Source organism: Acinonyx jubatus, chromosome D4 (genome assembly GCF_027475565.1).
Source record: "Acinonyx jubatus isolate Ajub_Pintada_27869175 chromosome D4, VMU_Ajub_asm_v1.0, whole genome shotgun sequence".
NCBI classification, from domain to species: domain Eukaryota; kingdom Metazoa; phylum Chordata; class Mammalia; order Carnivora; family Felidae; genus Acinonyx; species Acinonyx jubatus.
The window spans coordinates 80,437,623-80,461,067 of NC_069391.1; the positions used below are offsets into that span (position 1 = coordinate 80,437,623).

Sequence of the window (23,445 nt, forward strand, 5' to 3'; positions counted from 1 at the left end):
GTCAGTGGTTCTCAAAGCGTGGTTCAGAGACCTCTGGGGATCCCTGAAACCATTTCAGGCGAATCATGAACCGTTTTCACTGTTGGAAGATGATCTCAGTTGCCCTTTTCATTGTAGTGATATTTGTACTGATGGTACACCAGCAGTGGTGAATAAAAATGCAAGCACTCTAGAATGAATCTGGGTAGTAGCCCCACAGTGTACTTATAGTTAATAGATATTTTAAAATGTCAAATTCATATTCTTGATGACAGTAAAAATTAATTTTATTAAATCGTGTATTTTGAGTATGTTATTTTTTTACTTCAAGTATAATTGACCTAACGTTGTATTAGTTTCCAGTGTACAATGTAATTTGATATTTGTATACATTGCAAAATGATCACCACAAAAATCTTGTCAACGTTTGTCACCATAGTTGTAAGTTTTCTTTCTAGTAATGAACACTTTTAAGATCTACTCTCTCAGCCACTTTCAAAAATGCAATACAGTATTATTACCCGTAGTCACATGCCATACATTACATTCCCATGAGTTTTTATAACTGCAGGTGTGTACCTCTTGATGACCTTTACCCAAGTAATCAGCCCCCCAACACTCCTCCCTCTGGCAACCACCAATCCCCTTTCTGTTATCTATGCATTGTTTTGTTTGTTCATTTGTTTTTTCAACTACAGGGCAATCAAATGGTATTTGTCTTTCTGACTTATTTCACTTAGCATAATACCCTCAAGTTCCACTTCTGTTGTCACAAAAGATTTCATTCTCTTATTTTTTTTAAACGCCCCCCCCCTTTTTTTAACATTTATTTATTTATTTTTGAGAGACAGAGAAAGAGTGGGAGAGGAGCAGAGAAAGAGAGAGACAAAGAATCCGAAGCAGGTTCTAGGCTCTGAGCTGTCAGCACAGAGCCTGACGTGGGGCTTAAACTCATGGACTGTGAGATCGTGGCCTGAGCTGAAGTCAGACGCTGAAACGACTGAGCTACCCAGGTGCCCCAAGATTTCATTCTTTTAATGGCTTAGTAATATTGCAGCGTGTGCATGTCTCTCACATCTTCTTTACTCATTCATCCATCAGTGGACACTTACGTTGCTTCCATGTCTTGGCTTTTGTAAATAATGCTGCAATGAACACAAAAGGTATCTTTTCAAATCCGTGCTTTCATTTCCTTGAATGAACAGCCCGAAGTGGAATTACTGGATCGTATGGTAGTTCTATTTTTAACTCATGTGCCTCTTGGTCATCTGTAGGTCTTTGAAAAAATGTCTATTCAGATCCTCTGCCCATCTGTTATAGATTGGTTTTTTTGCTATTGACTTGAATGAGTTCTTTACAGATTTTAGATATTAAGCCCTTATCCAATATATGATTTGCAAGTATCTTCTCCCATTCCATAGGTTGCTTTCTTGGTGTGTCGATGGTTTCCTTTACCGTGCAGAAGCTTTTTATTTTGATACAGTCCCATTTGTTTATTTTCGCTTTGTTACCGAGGCCTTTGAAGTTGATTCCAAAATAATTACTGCCAACATCCATCCATGTCAGGAAACTTACCGCCTGTCGTTTTCCAGGAGCTTTATGATTTCTGGTCTTACATTCAAGTCTCTAACTCATTTTAAGTTGATTTTTCTGCATGGTGTAAGAGAGTGGTCCAGTTTTCCCAGCACCATGTATTGAAGAGACTACTCTTTCCTCATTGTATATTCTTACCTCTTTTGTCACAAATTAATTGACCATAGATACATGGGTTTATTTGTGGGCTCTCTGTTCTGTGGTAATGATCTATGTGTATTTATGTCAATACCCTAACTGTTTTAATATAGCTTTGTGATATAATTTGAAATCAGGGAATGTCATGCCTTCAGGTTTATTTTTTCTTAAGATTGCTTTAGTTATTTGGTATCTTGTATGGTCCCCAAAATTTTTAGGAGTTGTTCTAATTCTGAAAAATGCCACTGGAATTTGGAAATGAATGGGACTTGCGCTGAATCTACAGATGGCTATGGGAAATATGGACATTTAAACAATCTTCTGATCCATGAGCACAGAATTACTAATAATAGTAATAATAATTACTAATTATTTATGTCCTATTCAGTTTATTTCCTCAATGTGTTACAGTGTTCACTATACAGGTCTTCTACCTCATTGATCAAAGTTACTCCTTTGCATTTGCTTTTTCATTTTCTTTTGTAAACGGGGCTGTTTTTTCCTTTTTTTTAAATTATTAATGTTTTTTGTTACCTATTTTTGAAAGAGAGACACACTGAGTGGGGAAGGGGCAGAGAGGGAGACACAGAATCTGAAGCAGGCTCCAGGCTCATAGCTGTCAGTATACAGGGCTCGAACCCACCAACCATGAGATCATGACCTGAGGTGAAGTCAAGACGCTTAACCGACTGAGCCACCCAGGTGCCCTGGGACTGTTTTCTTAATTCACCTTTCAGAGTACCTTGTTAGTATATAAAAATACAACAGATTTTTGTATGGTGATTTTGTACCCTGCAACTTTATCGAAGTTGTTGATTAGTTCTACCAGTTTGTTTTGGTAGAGAAAGGTTTAGGGTTTTCTATGTAAAATCCTGTCACTCACAAATAGTGACAGTTTTACTTCTTTTGCTTTTTCTCTCTTGCCTAATTGCTCTAGCTAGGCTTGCTTGCTTTTTTTCAAGCAGAGGGACAGATTTTTTTTTTAAGAGAGCACAGGACGAGGAGAGAGGCAGAGAATCTCAAGCAGGCTCCACATTCAGCACAGTGCCCAACGTGGGGCTCAATCTCACAACCGTGAGATCATGACCTGAGCTAAAATCAAGAGTCTGATGCTTAACTGAGTTACCCAGGTGCCCCTAGCACTTCTAATACTATGCTGAATAAAAGTGCACAGAGTGGGCCTCCTGGCCTTGATCCTGATATTAAAGGAAAAGACTTTAGCTTTTCACTGTTGAATATGAGGTTAGCTATACACTTGTCATATACAGTCCTTACTATAATTTCTGACACTAACTACTGTTCTATCCTTATCTGGAAAAGGAGAGGAAGAGAGAAAGGGCCTACTGAGTCTTCTAGACTACCTTCATGGCATTATTGTAAGCAAACCAAACACGACAGTGATGTGTCCTCTAACACCTGAAAACAGGCACAGAACCACTAAATTACTAATAATGTTGGTGCCTTTCTGATGACTGAAGATCATGTTTCACAGCTGAGCTTGACATTTGGCAATACACTTTTCTCCATTGAAAAATAGATGGGCAAGTAGAACACTGTCAGAATTGGCTATGGCCCCAAGATCATCTCCTGTTGGCTGGTATTTAATGTGTATTTGGAGCAATAGGCAGCATTTTCCCTGCTAACTAATTCCAGGAACTAGAACATTCAACACTGCTTCTTGCGAAGCTGCCAGGACTTCTCCTAGCTTCAGACCATCTGAGCAACTCTTGATGGCCAATCCCCTCCTTCCTGGAGGTCAGAAGAGGCATATGTGCTACCATGGGCGAACCCTAGAAGAACAGGTCAAACTGTCAGTCCTGTGCCGACTCAGATATTGCTGTTGCTGAGACCGGTATTGCTGGTAATGTGATCGTGGGGAAAGTGCTCTGTTGTAGTGGAAAAGCAGCAGAGAGGATATGCTGATTTCAAGGATGCTCCCTGAGGATCCTTCAAGTCTGTAAAAACTGCTGCAGTAGTTGGGTGAGCTGAGCCGGAGATTCCTGGGAACTGTGCTGCGTGACTGACAAAGTCTGTGGCTGTGGCTGCGGCTGCTGTGTAGCCAAAGTAGGGCAGGCAGTCACCACCTGACCCGTAAGCATAGTGCTAGGTACCAAGACGGCCCCATAAGCTCCAGGAGCAGTTAGTAATTTAATCTCTAATCACAAACTGCTGACCTTGAGAAAATCTTGTCTGTCCTGAGTGAATGCAGTTACTGCAGCACTTTGGGTACGGTTTTGTGGCATACTAGGTGGAATGGGGACCATGCTTCTAGCTACGAAATCATAATAGTGTCCATACAGTGGGGCTGTAGGAGTGCTGTGACTGGAGAGAGGTGTTTACGTTCTGTGCCAGCTCAGTATATTCTGTTGACTCTGACTTGATGTACTTTTTAAAGGCTGCTGTCGTGTCCTATGCAGAGTGGAGCCAATGTGTCCAGTATTCATTCCACTTTGATTTTGGTTAAACAACCTGGTCATTAATATTTATAGATACAAGCTGCAAGATGTTAGATGAATTCAGAAGAAAGCTGAACAGAATCAATATTCAACCCAGGGGCTGATCACTTTAAAAAAAACAAAAAAAAACTGCAGCCCTTGGGGTGCCTGGGTGGCTCATTTGGTCAAGTGTTCTGCTCTTGATTTTGGCTCAGGTCGTGGTCCCAGTGTTGTGGGATTGACCCCTGCCTCGGGCTCTGCACTTAGTGTGAAGCATGCTTAAGATTCTCTCTCTCCCTTATACCTCTCCCCTGCTCACTCCCTAAAATTAAAAATTAAAAAAAAAAAAAATCTGCAGCCCTTAACCATGGACCATTTGAAGCTGTTCTTGAATCTTTCTTTTCTTTTATCTTCTGGCTGATGAATATTTGCCTCTATCATCCAAGTCTGTTGCTCTGATTGGTCTCTCAAGATGCTGCATGGCTCATAACTGAGCTAAAAACTGACACGGAGACATGTTTTAAGGAACTGGTACAGATGCAGCTTGAGACATCAAGCTGTATTAATGACTGAACAACAGATGGGGAATTTATGGACTCAACAATGACCTCCTTTGTGTCATCTTTTTAGGAGCTAGTACATACTGTCTGGGAGGAGTGCAACTATCTGCTGGGTCTTGGTTGGTGTTGAGGAGTGGTCTGAGACTGCTGCGTGAGATAATTTTCTTGAACTCTGGAAGGAAGCAGAAGGGGCTGGGCTATGATCACACTTTTCCAATACTTCGTTGAGACTGGGTCTATAGGATTATCAGACACAGAATCTTGGCCTTTGTCAGCAGTTGTCTCAGAAAGAGACTCTGCAATGCCAAGTACTCATCTTCCAGTCCCACCTACTGAGTTAATTTACTATGGTGTGACTACCAACAACAAACTCTGGCCTTGAATTCCACTGATGATAAACGATATGATGACTGTGAAGCCAAATCCACTGTGGACCTTTGATCAGTGAGCTACAGCCACATGACTTGCCTTTCCCAGACTGCATTGGGTGCTCATGACAGTTTTGCCAAATGTTCTAGACCATCCACATGATGTAATCCTACCCTGATGTCCAGAGAACTTCAAATGGCAAATGCCCTATCACAGGTTAATTCCTTGTAACCTAGAAATAGAATTCTAAACTACGTCTAGATGTCTAAAACTCTTCATTAGGCTCTTCAACAGTACACATCCTTGATGAACTGAGGTGTAGCTCATCTGACAGTAGCTACAATACAATCTCAATCATCATAAGGCCTATGACAGCTTGTATAGTTCCTTCAAAACCTTTCCGTGGTGAAGTGTTTAATGATTTGAAATTTCCTATGAATTCCACATATTCATAAGTGTATTACTCCTTTGGGTCTACTGTTCCTCAAAGCATATGAAAAGAGAATTCTAACTGATTTTAAATATTCAGGCATTAATGAATCACTTTCAAGCAGATGGGTAGAGAGCATTTTATAAACCAGTGAATGTTCCCTCTCTGAGATAAAATACTTTGATTCACAACATCAGATGGTACACATTAAAGTGATGAAGTTACATACTCTCAGACACAAATAATATGCTCCCATCTATCAGGGATGCTTAAAAATGAAACACCAAGAGCCCTGAACATTGTGTAAATTCTTCACTACTGAGGAATGCCGGTTTCCAGTACTGTCAAATGTCACTGGCATCCGACTGTAAAGTGATTTGTTTTCAGTAAAAAAAAAAAAAAAAAAAAAAAAAAAAAAAAAAAAAAAAATCAATGCTCTTCTGCAGAAGAGATTTCCTCTTGTGCTCATGTGGAACTCTCTGGGCTTCCTGGATCTGGATGTCTATTCCTTCCTGAGGTTAGGGAACTTCTCAGTTATTTATTTCTTCAAATATGTTTTTCTGCTCCTTTCTCTCTCTATGCTTCTGTGACTCATATAATGCAAAAGTTACTCTGCTTGATGTTGTCCCTTAAGCTATTTTTACTTTTTAAAATTATTTCTTGTTATTGTTTTTGGATGAATTCTACTACCCTGTCCCCCACATTACTGATTTTTCTTCTGCTTCATCTAGTCTGTTGCTGGAATCCTTCCAGTGTATTTTTCATTTCAGTTACTGTGTTCGTCAGCATTGTGAAGTCTGTGTGGGACTTTATTTGTATTTCTCCTTAGCGAAGTTCTTGCTGTATTCATTCCTGTTTTAGGACCATTACTTTGAATTCTTTTTTAGATAAACTATCACCATTTCATAATGGTTCTTGTTCTGGTGTTTTATCTTGTTCTTTCATTTGGAACGCACTCTTTTGTCTCTTCATTTTGCTTGATTCTGTGTTTTCTTTCTTTCTTTTTTGGTCCTGTGTTGATTTCTAAGCAGCAGATGAAACAACCTTCAACCCTCTCAAGCTTCAACAAGTCTTGAACTGGCCTTATGGAGATGAACCCTGTCATTCAACTGTGCTTAGCTCTTGGTTGTCACATGAACCTTTGTGGTCTAAGCAGCCTGATTGATCCTCGATACAGCCCAGTTGCTGAGGGACTGCCAAGCGCTGTGAGTGTTCCAGAGGATGGGATCTCAGTCTGCCCCTAGTTTCAGGCTGAACAGAAGCTAGAATAGAAGCCAGAACTTCAGGCAGCAGCTTTTAAGCTATGCAAATATATAGAGAGAGTCCTACGGGACCACAACCATAAACCCTGTTGGCTTACACACCACACAATCTGGAGGGGTCTCCTCGGAAACTGCTGCAAAAATGAGGGCTCCAGAGGAGCCCTTTCTCGGAGGTACTGGTGGGCTGTGGCAAGGCCAACACACAGTATGACAGAGATGACATCTAGACCATGTTGCCTGAGGACAATTCTGTAGCCTCTAGATGTGTGGTAGTCCTGGAACCCCTGAAGCTGTGGTTCTAGGACGAAGGGGTCTTTTCCACAAGAAGACTGGAGAGTGTTTCTGATTGCTGTCTATGCAGGGCCATGGGATAGTAGCTTGCCAAGAACTGTCTCTGATCATTTCAGAACCTTGGCCACCGAGCTCTGGCGGGGATGTGGGCATGGCATACACCCACCAGTGCCAGCAGATTACAGGCGGAGTGCAAAAATGGTGCCCACCAGTGCCTCTGTCCCAGGAGGAATTTCCATTAGGCTCCTGCCTCTTGGGTGGATACTTTAAGATTAGCAAATGAATCTCCTTCACATACGGGCTAACTACTTTTCAAACGGTTACTTTGCCCAGGGTCCTGTAGTCTTTGAATGAGCCCTTTAAGAGCAGAACCTGTATTCTCTACTGCTGTACCTTTCTCCTAGATCTAAGCCCCCTTGGTTTCCAAAGCCAGATGTTTTGGGGACTCATCTCTCTGGTGCAGGTCCCAAGGGTTGGGGTGCCTGCTGTAGGCACAAACTCCTCAGGGAAGAGCTCCATATTTGTGATATGGATCACAACACTACCCGAGTATTGGTCACCACACTAGGGGCGGGGTTTTGAGACCCTATCTCTGTAGTTCCTACCCCCCTTGATGTGGACCTTACATCCCTTGTTACAGAAGAGCAGTTCAGCTAGTTTTCTGATCTTTTTCAGAGCAAATTGTTTCATATGTAGCAGTTGATGTGCTGTGTCTGTGGCAGGGGGGGAATTCAGTATCTCCCTATGCTGCCATCTTGAACCACCTCCCCATGGTAACTGACTACATACATCTTTATAATAGCGTGATAAAGTATACAGTACACAGTACTTCTAATGTATACCAAAGTATGATGGCGGCCTCAAGGAAAAGCATTTGCATGACTGAGTTGGGAGCTGGACTACTTTTTTCATGAAATACCAGTTTTTCTTGAAAGAATAACAGACAAACTATGGTTAGACTCAGGTATTTGGCAGACTGTTCCTCCCAACCCAAAGTGAATGAAGTGAGCCTATCACTTCAAGAAAAATAACTGATAATATTTGCCCCCAATGATAAAATTCAACTTTCAAGTGAAAAGTAGAATTTGGAAAATCTTTATCTACCACTGTAAGCTTGATAGCTTCCCAATCTTAAAGATCCTTCTGATGGGATTGGAAATCAACATAATTATTTTCTTTACACACTAAAATGTCAATATTTGAAAGACCTATAAATGACCAATGCATGATGGAACAAGATCACTGGGTAAAAGATCCAATTACAATACAATGAGTTTTAACATAAGAATAATCTACCTCACTAATTGCAGACTTCACAGTGCAAATGAACTTTAACAAACCACAATCTTGGCAGGTTTTGATGCAATATTAAACAAGACGATATAGGTAACTATCTGAAAATTCTATCAATCTACTTCAAAGCAACCTCTCACAATAGACTGAAAGTAAAAGCAGATATGAAATAAGTAACTTTATCAAAAGAGGTTGATAAAAATGCAAAACAATGCCACTCTTCTTGCTAAATGTATTTTGTTTGGAAAACAGTGGTTTTCATAAATATTTTAAACATTCTGTTTTAATTACTAATGTGGTATAAATATCACCAGATATAATAAGTGAAACTTCCTCAAGGTCCTCAATAACTTTTAAGTATGGGAAGAGGTCCAGCGGTCAAAACAGTTGATCAAAGGACAGAAGAACAGCACTTAAAATTCACCAACCTTTGCCCTACAATTTTATTTTGGGCAGTAGGATTAAAGTTTGAGGGAAATTATTACAAAACGTGTTTTTGGGAATTGCATCAGCCTTACAGGGTACAGGCATACCTCAGAAATATTGCAGATTTGGTTCCAGACCACTGCAATAAAGCAGGTCAAAAGAATTTTGTGGTTTCCCAATGCGTGTAAGAGTCATGCTTACACTATGCTATAGTCTATTTAGTGGGCCACAGCGTTGTATCTAAAAACAATGTACGTACCTTAATTAAAGAATACTTTGCTGCTTAAGAATGCTAAGTTATCTGAGATTTCAGAGTCCTAATCACAGATCACAACACATAATCAAATAGTTTGAAATAATGTGAGAATCGCCAAAATGTGACACAGAGGCACAACATAAACAAAAGCTACTGGAAAAATGGTGCCAACAGACTTGCTTGACACAGGGTTGCCAGACCTTCAATTTGTAAACAAAACGAAAGAAAACAACGCAGCATCTGCAAAGCGTAATAAAACGAGGTATGCCTATGTAACTCATAATAGCCTCGCAGTGCTTTGTGCCCGCTCCCTCTACCCAAAGGGGCTGAATGGTACCTTCCTAGTTTGGAACTAATTTTTTGCTCCAGTTGTCTTTTCTTGGTTTTCCTTTCAAGAAGCTCCTTCTTCTTCTGTCTAAGTTCATTGTCTTTGTGTTCTAGATGCTTGTTTCTCTCATACAGGGCAATCAGCCCTGCTTCCACGGCTTGCAGTTTTCTATTAATTTCCTATGAGATATTCAAAATTATTTTAAAAACAGATCTACTTAAAGTATTACAAATCCAGTTAATATTTTCTAACACAGTACTCAAAATAACCAACCTTTAGCTGTTCTTCTAAGTGTCTTCTTTGCTCTAGGTCCACGGTGACTGTGAGAAACTGGGCTACTTTCAGGGATGTGTTGCTAGAAATAACTTTGTTTGAATAAAAGGAAGTTTTCACTACGTACTTTTCTTCTGCTGTGTACATTTGTTTTAACCGGGTTTCTTGTATTACCTGTGAAACAATGTCAAACAAGTATTAGTGCACATGTAATAGTAATTAAATATTTTTAAAAGGATTAAACCATTGAAAACACAGACCAAGTCCATTTTAGAAGATCAAAATATATTCTTTTCTTTTTTTTAAAACTTTTCCAGGTACATCTCTAAAAAGGTGGCTGATACACTTCAGATTATTATTATGGAAAACACTGAAGAAGAGAGAAGGGAGAAAACCAAAACATCTGTAGCAAAGGTGGCTACGTTTCTACCTGACTTTACAATCTCTCCTATGTAAGTGTCCTTTTGGAGTTTTGCTAGATCTACGGAGGAGATACGAGGAACCAGCTGCCCGAGAGACAGAAATGTGGGGAGCTCAAGTAAATCATTTACTCTCATCTTCCCTCAGTTCTACTGTTTAGAGACACATGATCATATTCAATTCCTGTATATTTGGAAGAATACTTAAATGGAAACACTTTACTTCAAACTTTTTCTTTGCATTTTTTGGAGATCTTGTCTCTCAAGAACTTATACAAAAAGTTCCGTAAACTAAAGCACGTTCTAAACACGAAAGTGTTACTATATTTCTGTATATTAGTTAAGAATAGCCTTTTGTAGTACAGTTTTTTCTGATCTCTGCAGCCTCACCACCAATACTCTTGTGGCTTGCTTCTAACCAGAAGTTTATAGTCTAAGTAAAGAAATTAGACATACTTAAGCACCCTCAGTTCAACAAGGTGTAACGTGGCATCTATAAACTGCTGAATACTCTGGAATGAAAGGAAAGCCTAGAAGAAGTTAGCCTACTCTAGTTCTAATGAATTTAAATTGATAGAGATGGTGAGGGAAGGGCACTCCCAGCAAAAAGGACACCCTGAGTTAAGGCTGGCAGGAGATCCTTTAACCAAAGGGGAGAGTCCTGGAAATTAATGAGAACAATTCCATGTAAGGTTTTATCCTGTTTTCATAAGATAGAAAAGAGGTGTACCCACATGCAGAGTTCTAGTATTCATTTCCCCAAATATTTCCCAGAATGTAATTTTTAATCAAAGACACAGGCAACTTAATTAGCTTGGTGAGGTGTCCACGCCCCCTGGCAAAATGCATTGGTAATGAGCCCTCATTTCTTATCTGCTGTCAGTAAAGTACAAAGAGTCCCTATATTACAAATAAATTGTCCTAGGGATACTGATACATGAGGTGTTAAAATTTTAAAACATATTTTTAAATAAATCCAATGTAATAGTAGTTAGGTCTCTAGCTGGGTCCTAGATACTTACAAGCAAAAATAGGCAGCCTGGTGTTATGAAAAAAACCTGTTTTGGATGAAGAGATTTCTTTCCTGTTTCTGTAACAGAAGCAATGAATGTATTTTGGAGTCTTGGAGATTTATATGAGGAGTAGGGAACTCCCAGCAGCATTAGCAGAATATGGGAGCTATGAGTTTGTGTGCTACGCTAGCCAGGAAAATGAGATCCTAAAATGGAGGTCATTCATATAGAAGATAATATTTTAAGTTTATTTAGTTTTGTGAGAGAGGGACACAGAGAGAGTAGACAGAGATGCCCAAGCAGGTTCTGTGTACTGACAGAGCAGAGGGCAATGTGGAACTTGAACTCACAAACTGTGAGCTCATGACCTGAGCCAAAATCAGGAGTCAGATGCTTAACTGACTGAGCCACCCAGGCGACCCTCATATATGAAATAACCTTAAGCAGCAGCTTAAAGAAAGGGCTTACCGAAACAGTTCTCTATCCCAGCCTATCATCCTAAAGTGTAATGTATCTGAAAAATAATCTAGAATATGAGAACTTAAATGACAAAACCATTAATATAATGTCTCAACATAGGTTTGTCAAGCAGGAAAAAAGTGAGGTAAGAGTGACAGATGTCTCTTTACAGGCCTCAGCTTTCTTCAGTAAATACAGATCTAGAGTATTTACTCTAGGGGCCTCCACATCACACCTGTCATAAAGTATTAGTCAACAGTTTTCTGTTGTATTAAAAATGTAAAATACAAAGAATCTGTGTGGTTAAAAACAACAGAATGACCTACTTCTTGAATATGCTAAGAAGGTTTTTTTTTAATTTTTTTTTAATATTTATTTTTGAGAGAGAGAGCATGTGAGAGCATGCACACATGGGGGAGGGGCAGAGAGCGAGGGAGACAGAGAATCGGAAGCAGGCTCCAGGCTCCGAGCTGTCAGCACAGAGCCCAACACGGGGCTCGAACTCACGAACAGAAAGATCGTGACCTGAGCCCAAGTCGGACGCTTAACCGACTGAGCCACCCAGGTGCCCCAAGAAGTTTGAACAAAACAAGGTTTGGGTACTGATTCAGTACTTCCTTACCCGTTCAATTTTTTCTCTGGTCCTTTCAGTTCCTACAGGAACTTCATGAATATGATAATGGCAGCAAAGAAAGCTCATGACGGGATCAGGTGCATCAAATAACTCTCGCAAGTAAGAGAAAAACCCATACTGTCTGAAATGAAAAGCACTTCTTAGATTTTTCTTCTTAAAAATCATTTACAGAAATCTGACAGTCGACAAGTGGCAAATAAACAAAATGTAATTTAATGATAGTACAGAAAAAGTTTTTCTTGGTGTCTTTTAAAATCACTTAAGTGATTAAGACTTCTTTGTCAGAAAAGTTTATTAATATATTCATGATTACAAACTATTTTAATCTTTTTTGTTTCTTCCATTGTGTTTACATTTAGAATGTCTACTTACATCCAGAGTTAATTACTTATAGCTGTTCTATAATTGCAAATTTTCCATTTAGTCCTTCTGGAATTATTTCTGCGTTATGAAGTGATGATTTGTTTTATTTTCCCAATACCTAACCAACTATTTTAGGATCTTTTAGTAAACAGTCCAATATTATTGCACTGATTTGAAACATCACCATCATATAGTAAGTATTCCATGGTTTGTCTGTTCTTAGATATTTCCTTATTTTAGACTTAAGTAGAGATCCTAAAAAGGAATAATACAGCCTATAACATCCATATTTATGTGAGAGATAATTAAAATATATGTAAGAGCTAAACATGGTTATTCAATATTCAAAGTAACAGCTTAGTTCTAATAGTATTTTTAAGACTTACTTGAGGTCATTCAGAGATCTTGAAGGGGCTTTGTCTGCATATGAACTCTTGGGAGCAATAACAGCATTTACTCTTAATTTTTTATTGTCACGAATCTGAATATGAGGAAAAGAAAATATTTTAATTACCATATACTATCAATCAAAATGATTTTTTAAGTTACATTCCTCCTGGCATCCATGGGATGATCAGAAGCTGGATATTTAATGGTACTTTTTTTTTTTTTTTAAAGTTTATTTATATTAAGAGAGGGAGCATGGGAGGGGCAGAGAGAGAGAATCCTAAGCAGGCTCCGCACTGTCAGTGCAGAGCCTGATACAGGGCTTCAACTCATGAACTGCAAGATCATGACCTGATCAGAAACCAAGAATCAGAGGCTTAACTGACTGAGCCACTCAGGCGCCCGCCCCTTTAATGGTACTTACAAGGAATTTTTTTAGTGTGAAAATGATTATTACACTTCCATGTTTTTAAAGAGTTTATCAGAGAAAATAGTGAAAGAGATATGCTCTAACAGATAAGCAGTAATACCAAAACTCGTTCAGACACAGGAAGAATTGAACAGGCATTTCACAAATCCTTTTTATGATTCCAGCACAATCCTGACACCAACACCTGACAAAAACAATATCCCTCATGAATACATATGCAAAAAGCCTCTACAAAATATTAGCACACCGAATCCATTAATGTAAGAATAGTACACATGACCAAGTAGAGTTTATCCCAGAAATTCTAGATGTAACATTCAAAACTCGATCTAATTATATCAATGGACTAAAGTACAAAAGCCATATGACCATCCCAGCAGATACAGAAAAATATGATAAGAAATTCTCAGAAAACCATAACTAGAAGGAAACTTCCTTAACCTGATAAAGGGTGTCTATGATAGATGTATAGCAGACATAATACTTATACACAGTATTGGAAATGGTACTCTAGTAGATATGAGTACAGGAGGTGATTAAATACATTTCACAACTTAAAATACAAAGTCATACATGTATGAGGGAGTTCTGGTCCTGTTGAGGAGAAGTTATGGAAAGTTAATTATCAGAGCACACACACAAAAATACAGGTCAAAGTTTTAGGAATCCACGTCACATTATCGATATGAGATTCAAATCCTTAGCACAGACGAAGCATTGAGTTTTTGACTCAAAAAAGGTATTCAGTGTAGGCTAAGCTGGTCATTTCCAACAGAAAGCATCTAATTACACCCGACTGAATGCCCTTTGCAGTGTGTCCTCCACTTGTAATCCAAATGCCCTACTTCTCACACTGGACCAAAAACTCACTGGTTAAGCTTAAAGAATTCTAAACTATACAAATGTCTAACTTCTGGGAGTCCATTCTATAATTTGATACATGCGACTTCTCATCCAGTTACCATATATTCACATTCCCTGCCAACTCCCAAACCAGGAGGGCACTTCGATAAAAGCCAAAGAAAGTAAGGGATTCTTTCCAATCACTAGTGTACCACACAAAGAGGACCACTGCAGCTGATTCAGGATCCTGTCCTCGCTCACACTTGTAGCGAAAGTTTAACCAAAACAAAATCTAAACATGATCTTTAGGGCTTTTAAAAGAAGCAGAAGGTGTATGTAAAAGGAAAGAAATCTTACCATAGCAAATAACAGCTAACAATGTATGTTTTATAGATAACCATAACCCGGGTGGCTCAGGCAGTTAAGCATCTGACTTCGGCTCAGGTCATTTCACATCTTGCGAGTTCGAGCCCCATGTCAGGCTCTGTGCTGACAGTTGGGAGCCTGGAGCCTGCTTCAGATTCTCTGTCTCCCCGTCTTTCTACCCCTCCCCTGCTTGCACTCTGTCTCTCTCTCTTGCAAAAATAAACATTAAAAAAATTACTTATAGATACCCATATATAATAAAAATATTTGCAAGCACTGTTCTAAATACTTTTCCATTTATTAATAGAATTAATCCTCACAACCATCTTGTAGATAATGGATCTGCATTTTACAGATGAGGAAATTATGGCATAAAACATACAGGAAACTTGACCAATTTAGCAGCAAAGCCAGAATTCAAATCTTGGCAGCCTACCTGTATGTAGGTCTATGCTTCTAACTACTAAGCCATCCACATTGCCTTTTAGTGCCTTAGATTCTCAGTGGTGTTTCTGTAGCCAGATACAGAATTCTCATCCTTTTTGAAGAGGTTTTATTGAAAGCAACAACATATTGATTCCCACGCTCCCCGCCAAAGAAAAACCGAGTTCATTCCAATACATTTCCAAAAAGGATTTCTAAGACCAAAGGCCCTTCATTACATTTTTTTCTCTTAAAAGAGTGTGACAGAATTATTTTTACGAATTCCAAATAACTTCAAAACACGTTTCAGGTGGAATTATGGGCTGTTTTTTCTCTTGCAAAACAAATTCATTCCCCAGTAATGACACAGATTAAAAAAGAAATTAACAAATTGAATGATTTTACACAAGAGTTACTGCTGGTATTAGTCACTATTTTTGTTGTAGTTTGAATTTAAAAACTTAAGCACTAGAGGGTAAGCACCAGATGAATCAAAGTATTATGATGGTTACTTGCCTCTTTGAGGAAAACCTCCATATCTTCTTGACTTTCAAATACAAAAGCTCTTAAGTCATTTGATGAAATATGATTTTCAATATATTTGGCATTTTTATTATCTTTCATATTGATCTAAACAAAATGAAAAGAAAAGATAAGTTGATTTTCATGAAATCCAAACTGATTGCAAGAACATTAGTTTTACTTAGATGTATTTAATCAGATTAAATACTTAAGGGAAAAAAATGAAAAACACTTTGTACTGAGACAACATTTCAACACCTCTATAAGTTAGTACCGGGAAACATTCAATACATAGTAAAACAAAAGCCAACACACGAATGAGTACCTGAAGCTTATCAATTTGATACTATTCAAGAAATAATGAAGTTCCTTTCTAGTCCACTCATTAAAAACCTCTGAAATAGGCTTAGATTGTAATCTAAGAGTATAAACATTTCTCCTCTATCCCCACACTTTTAGTATTTTTCTTCTTAATCTTCAAGAGGAATTCACACTATACACGGCAATAACCAATCAGTTCAAAAACAATGAAAAAAAAAAACTTGCTCTGAATGAATTTTAACAGTGTTTGCAAGAGAAATCCTAGGCTTGTGCCACTAGAACAGAAACTTTACGATTTATTTTTGAAATATTAACAAATAAGGCACTTCTGCATGTGACACTCAATGCTATGGAAAATACTAAGATTGGTCAAGAAAACAGATTATTTCAAAAAGACTACGCTATTATTTTTTGCAGATGGTAAGTATGTTGAAAAGCAGAACACAAGATAAAGCTCTATAACAGAGGTGCACAAAAAGTGCTATCTATGGAATTTTGGGAGCTGGGATAGATTACCTTCAGCAGATGGAAATCAGTGTTCTTGAAAAAATAAAGATTTATGAAAGAAAAAGTATATGTACTATATATAAAATATAGCATACTAGTTAAGAGCTAAGTCTCTGGGGTCAGACAGATGTTGCTTCAAATCAGGTACAACTTAAATTTCTTAAAATTTTAGTTTTTTACCAAAATGGGTATAGTAAAATAGTATCTCAGGAATAAAAGGATTAAGACAGAATAAAAAATTTAGTGCAATGCTTATCATGTAAATGTTGGCAAATATTAGTATTTTAAATTATAAAATACCAATTAGCATAAGAATGGGAAAACTGATAGACGAACAAAAAAATTAATACCATCACCAGGACATAGACACTATACCAAGTTAGTGTTTACTGTTTCACAATATTTTTTGGTACCAAATTACTTCATTAGAAGGAATGGTATAAATGAAAGAAAATTTAAGTGGGCGTTAGCTATAACTTTTAGAAAGGGTTAAAGTAACCCCAATGTGACTGCTGGAAGTCACCTTTTTAAAATAGTTGTGGATAAGCCAGCCTAAGACTCAGCTCTCCTTATCACTCTCTCCTGTAACAGATGTCACATCTTTGGGCCTCCGTCTTGTGTGAGTTGGTTACGTGGTCATTCATTTCTTTGAAGAATTTCACTTGTTCATTTAGACAGTGAGTCTCAAAATTAAGTCACACAGGTGGGGGGTCATTTCTATCCCCACCCAGTTGGTGCACTTCCAGGAGTGACTAAGTCACACGTTTCTCCCCAGGTAGAATGCAAACTGCATTGCACTCATTCTGGCCTCGTGACATCCTGAAGGAAGATTTCATCATGTTGTCACTAGCTTCTTTGGTAAAGAAGATACCTGGCTAAGTTCTTCAAGGCCACGTCTTTGCGACGTAGTAAAGACACAGAGAGGTAGACAGAGGAGGCACAGCACTCCAAGGTGATGTGGTGGCTGATGGCAGACTTGTGTTTCAGCTCTTTAAAATGCACTCTTTTTCAGGGTGCCTGCGTGGCTCAGTCAGTTAAGTATCTGACTTGAGCTCAGGTCATGATCTCAGGGCTGGTGGGCTTGAGCCCCTCGTTGGGCTCCATACTGACAGCTCAGAAGCTGGAGCGTGCTTCAGATTCTATGTCTCCCTCCCTCTCTCTCTGCCCCTCCCCAGTTCAAGCTCTTTCTCTCTCTCTCAAAAACAAGTAAACATTAAAAAAATAAAATCTTTCTATACATCCTATCTTATAACCTGCTTTATAATTCATTAATAAGTCATAAATGTCCTTTTATATCAAGAGACCTAGAACATTTTTAATGGCTGCATAGTATTCCATTCAATGGATGTACAGTAACTTGCATGACCAAACAGCAGCTTTGGGAATTTCATTCTCTGTCCCACCACCATTACAGTATTATAAACACTGCTGTGAGGAACAGAACTATAAACAAATCTTTGCACACTTCTCCCATCGTAGACTGGAATGGTCAGAAATAACGCTTGGAAATGGACTGCCAGTTGACAACTTCTATGACTAAAATTTTAAGTTGATATATTGTTAACTTGCCTACCTTGATGACATTTCAACTAGATATTGGAGGGTTAGGTGTGTGTATCGGGATGGGGCTAGGGGAGCAACACAGTTGGAAGAAGGTGGTAGGAAAGGTGAAGGTTATTTCAGAAAGGATAAAAAAAAAAAGAAGGGTGTATCTTTTCATCTCAAAGATTCTAATGTAATTTGTAATGTAAATATATGCCTGCTAGTAATCCCTCTTGGTGACAGGCTACTGATAGGAGATGAAATGATAGAAGGATGGCAAATTTACTAACGTTGTGAATTATAATTTTGAGGTTGACATTTTAACAAAAATCTGTTGACAATTATTTGCATTATAATTTATTAAGGATCAAAATATTTTCTTATATTTTCTTTCAGTCCTTACCAGATTAATCAAAACAATAATGTCTGCATCCAAAATAGATATTCCCTTCTTGATCTGGCAAAAATACTCTAATAATACATACCTGAGCAAGAAGAGAATACAGTATTATGCATGTTAATTTTGCTAACATAATCTAAGATATAAAAAAGAAAACTACATGAAATGATTTTAAATAAAGGATAACACAAACACGAATTACAGAAAATAGAAGTTTTCATGAATCCTGCAAGGATCTATAGTGCATTCTTTTCTAAAGTAAAAAAAAAAAAAAAAAAAAAAAAAAAAAATTACCCAGCAAAAACAATCCTTAAGTCATTTTGGTGTAAGTTTTACATTCATATTATACCTCATATATCGCTACCAAAGACTGTGGTGTTTACTTTCTTTTCCCTTTCCACGGCCAAAATTATTATTTTAAATATTTTAGATGGAAATTGTCCTAGCCATTCCATCTAAATTCCAATGAAGCCACACTTCATTAAATGATTTGCTAAATATAGCTTACCTTCTTCTTAATGACCCATGATCATCAAAAAGAGCTATCAAAGGTTTATGCTGGTTTCATTCTCAGAATTCTCAGAGTGCTAATATTTGTAGGTAATTCTCTTCTGTCTTCTATCAGTTCCCCCATATCAACATAGTTATTTACAATAGTTTCCAGCCCTTTGGCAGCATTTAATCTATTGCCTGCTATCTAACCTAAGAACAACAACAGCCAGAAGGAACTAGCTAACCAAACTAATTTTATACATGATTCCTGGTCAATAAGCTAAGTTTCCTACTTTTCCTATTGTTGGTCAAGGGCCCTTTAGAAAACTCAGGTATGGATTCAGCAGCCTACCAACTGCCTGCCACAAGTCTGATAATGGAAAAGCATGTTGTTAATAAAACTAAGAATTCTTAAAACAACAAAAATCTATAACGATTGCAGTAATAAAACTAACAGATGCTACCAAGACAAACAAAATTTCTTACCGTGAGCATTATAGGTTCACAGACCCTTTGCTTAAATTTGTCCCGGTTATTTCTTAGCCATAAAACAGCATCATATGTGTCACGGTATCTCTGTCTCAGCTTATCTTCCTTTTGATTCATAAGATTGTCAAATCGTACAATATTATCACCCACGCCTAAAAAAGGAAAACAAAGTATATCTTTGAAAACCTGCATTAAATAATACAAAAGGGTATCTTAGATCTCAAAGTTAGCACCACTCAGCAAGTACCCAACACAGTGAGAAAGCAAAACCCTGGAGAAATTATTATCAAATTTCCAAACACTTGGGATAAAAAAATGATCTTTAAGCTATCAAAAACAAATAGGCCACATAAAGAAGATTAAGAAATCGCTATATTTCCTAACACGAGGTGATTGCAATAGGCCTTCAAACTTCAGAGAGAAAAATTATTTTCCAACCAACAAAACCAGGTTAAAAGGGGACCATGAAATGAAGGTGTTGTCATTAAATCCCAGATATCTGTAATTAAATTCCAAATATCTCTTCTTACAAGGTTACCCAAAGATGTATAATGGAGCAATGCAAGAAAAAGACACGGAATAGTTTTATCCAATACAGACAAGGATCTGTGACAAATCCCAGATGGCAGACACACGGAGGCTTTCAAAACAATCCATTTAGGTGGAAGGAGGGGGATAGGGGGGCTCCAGAACTCACAAGAATGCCTAATTGTTTTTGTTTTTTAAGTAGGCGGCACACCCAACATGGAGCTTGAACTCACAACCCTGAGATCAAGAGTCACATGCTCTACTGACTAAGCTAGCCAGGCACCTCAATTGTTTTTTAAGGAAACGCTACAGCAAATGTTTTTCTGTTTTTGTTTTTGTTTTTGAAGGAAAACTAAAACCTTTAAAAAGCTATCAGGGTGCCTCAGTCAGTTAAACATATGACTTTAGCTCAGGTCATGGTCTTGTGGATCACGAATTCAAGCCCCATATTGGTCTCTCTGCTGTTAGCGCCTAACTGTGCATACATAGCCTGCTTCAGATCCTCTGTCTCCCTCTCTCTCTGATCCTCCCCTGCTTGCACTCCCTCTCAAAAATAAACATTTTAAAAAATAATAAAATAAAAAATATCAATAAAAGGAAATCAGATCAAAATGTACTACCTGGCTCTTCTGTGAATAAGTTTCACTGTTGTAGTAACAAGTAATACTTGATATTTCTAGCTTTTAGAATTAACCCATAAACAGAGCCCACAAAACTTGATATGGTGTTCAATAAAATGTTTTCAGCCTTGAAAGAAATTTCAAGAGACCAAATTAGAGAACTTAGAGTGTCAGAAGGGTGAAAAGTAAACAGGATGAAAGTATCGGTATTTTTAGCTGACAAAGTGTGCACTCAAGCAATACTGACAATTGTTAAATGACAAAAGATTTAAAGATACTACAGTTAACCGATAATAAATGTTAAAGATTAGTAATTAGTATTAATACAATAATGCCACTTGAGGAATTACAATAGGGACAGGAGATGTTATGAGCAGGAATCTAAATCCAAAGTACAAAACATCAAAAGATAATGTCTAAAGTTGATTCATCTAGCCAGGGCAAAACAAGAACATGATAAAAATATAAATGAAGGTCTATTAGAAAACACTGCCGAGGGGCGCCTGGGTGGCTCAGTCGGTTAAGCGGCCGACTTCCGCTCAGGTCATGATCTCGCGGTCCGTGAGTTCGAGCCCCGCGTCGGGCTCTGTGCTGACAGCTCAGAGCCCGGAGCCTGTTTCGGATTCTGTGTCTCCCTCTCACTGACCCTCCCCCGTTCATGCTCTGTTTCAAAAATAAATAAACGCTAAAAAAAAAATTAAAAAAAAAAAAAAAGAAAACACTGCCAAGGGAGTTAAACATGCTTTGTCCTGAGAGCAGGTCTGGAGGTTTGAAAGAGGTTGGGCCACACTTTTGTTCTAGTTTTTCTTTCTTTTTTTTTTTTTTTTAACCATACACATCTCGTACTTTGATAAACAGACCAAGTTAGGGGTTTTTGTTCTTTTTTACTGATCTTAGTTGTATACACTGAGCAGATAGAATTTAAGACCTGTTTTATGTGACTCATGTTATAAATCTATTTTCATGGTCTACAGGAAAGAAAAGCAAAGATGATTTGGGACAGGTTTGAAGGGGCAAAGTTAATGGAAGGTTATGAAGACTAGAATGAAGAGCTTAAATCTGATCTGATAAACAATGGTGGAGGACTTTGTGAAGAAAATAAAGGAAAGCATTTTTGGAGAATTAAATCAACCACCATTATCTGACATAAGATAGTGGTAGCCAGTGGCAAAGCACGGTATATAATACATCTAGGTAATTAAGGCATCAATTTGGAAAACCCTAGGGGAGATTCCTCAACAAGGGGATTTGAGCAGGTAAAGACCTGGTTCCAGGGGAAGAAGAAAGTCCATCAACAGATAAACATCTCTTCACACTAAGTTTAATAAAACTTACTCTTTTTCTCCTTCTCTAGGGTTTCCTTCTCTCCTCGCTTATCGATCACCTCGCCTTCACATGATGCCTTTTCATCTTGAATTCGTCTCAAATCATTTGTGATGGCATCAATTTGGGGCTGAAGATTCTCACAGTTTTCTGCGGTCTTCAGTTCATTTTGCAAATCTTCGATCATCTTCCGAGTGTTACTTATCCTCCTCTGGCGATCGTGTTCTTCATTCTGTTTTACTGTTAAAGCCTGCTGCAGTTCCTCAATCTAATAAAACAAAAGTAGGTTAGTACTGCTTTACAAGACTTTTATAGTAATACAGTCTTTAAAATGCAAACTAAGTACATAGGTGTTTTCTTCACTAAAAGGTATTGTGTTGTGGGCTGTTATTCCTACCAGACCACCTGGGTTATCTTTATTTGTTCACTAATACATCCTACCTACCTAGAGCAAAGCTTAGCTTACAGTCAGCACTCATTAAATATGTGCTCAATGAACAAAATATTTATAAAGCCAATGAGAGATTTCTAAATACAGACAGAAAGTCAATGCATACTACACACCAGAAGACTGAAATTAAAACAGCATTTGTATGGTATATGACAGACTTTCAATTAAGCAGGAATATAAATGATGATTATGATTATGTAACCCTTAATTTTAAACTGAAATTAACTATTGTCTTTCAACAAAATTATTTACTACTATTACTTGAAAATAATATTTTGAGATTTTAATTGTCAATCTACATGTTTAGATTTGCTGACTTATATTCAGGGTAAATTATTAAAAAACAAAAACAAAAAATCATATCTGCTAGATTTTTATCAAAACCATATAAAGCCTACCTAGAGCTAAGATTTTTAAGACACACACACATGTACATGTATACAACCTATTGTTTTTTTACAGAAATAGAATTTCATATCATAGTAATTAAGGTTAACATATCACATAATTTGTTAGCTTGCTTTCCTTCCAAGTCATATTTACTCCCTTACCTCCTCCCCATTATAAAAGTAGGAACATATTCATTATAGAAAATATGGAAAACAGAAACTTAATAAAAATCATCTATAATCTCAATGTCCTTAAACACTTCCATTTTAATACCTACTTATTTACATGTTTCTAGAGAACATGTTTTATTAAATGACACCACTAAATATGTATTGAGAACAGTTTCTCATTTCTCCCATGTCCTTGGCAAAACAAAATTTTGGTTTCTGTGTAATGTTCATTGGATATAACATCTATGGATATTTTGTCCTATTCCCCATTGTTGGACATCTGGGTTGGTATCAACTTTTTCCTTTCTAAAAATTTAACTTTGACAGTGTCATGATAACAAACTGAAATATGCCAAAATCACCTCTCCATAACAAACATGGAGAAGATGGAAATATATGAAAAAATTAAGAGACATATGTGTGCCTGAAAGTTCACAATGTTCAATAGGATTAAAAGAAGGAAGGAGACAAGAAGCCACACCGTTGGGCTGGAAATCCATGAAGTCCAAGGCAATGAGAATTAACAGGTACAGAATTAAGAATCACCAAATACATGAGGCAGTCCAGCTCCATGAAAAAGGGACAAGAAATTTAACAAAACCTTTGCACTCCCAGCAAAACAGACCCACCAAGCTACCAAAAATCACTGGACTACTAAAGAAATCTGTACCAAGAGGTCTTTGTCTGACTTGAAAAACTGGGAAGCAGCCCAATATCCCT

General features: G+C 37.6%; 1 protein-coding gene and 1 pseudogene across 2 annotated transcripts in view; both read right to left on the reverse strand.

Moving 5' to 3' along the window:
- Positions 1–23,445, reverse strand: part of SMC5 (structural maintenance of chromosomes 5) — a 95,174-nt gene that overhangs the window by 23,960 nt on the left and 47,769 nt on the right. For both annotated transcript variants that reach the window (XM_027041060.2, XM_027041059.2), the window contains exons 9-15: positions 21,727–21,982; positions 19,241–19,395; positions 15,487–15,600; positions 12,908–13,002; positions 12,147–12,279; positions 9,634–9,807; positions 9,370–9,539 (exon numbers count right to left, since the gene is read on the reverse strand). In XM_027041060.2, coding sequence (XP_026896861.1) covers positions 9,370–9,539; positions 9,634–9,807; positions 12,147–12,279; positions 12,908–13,002; positions 15,487–15,600; positions 19,241–19,395; positions 21,727–21,982 — 1,097 coding nt within the window. The remainder of the gene's footprint in view (positions 1–9,369; positions 9,540–9,633; positions 9,808–12,146; positions 12,280–12,907; positions 13,003–15,486; positions 15,601–19,240; positions 19,396–21,726; positions 21,983–23,445) is intronic.
- Positions 794–5,881, reverse strand: LOC113594229 (circadian locomoter output cycles protein kaput-like; annotated as a pseudogene).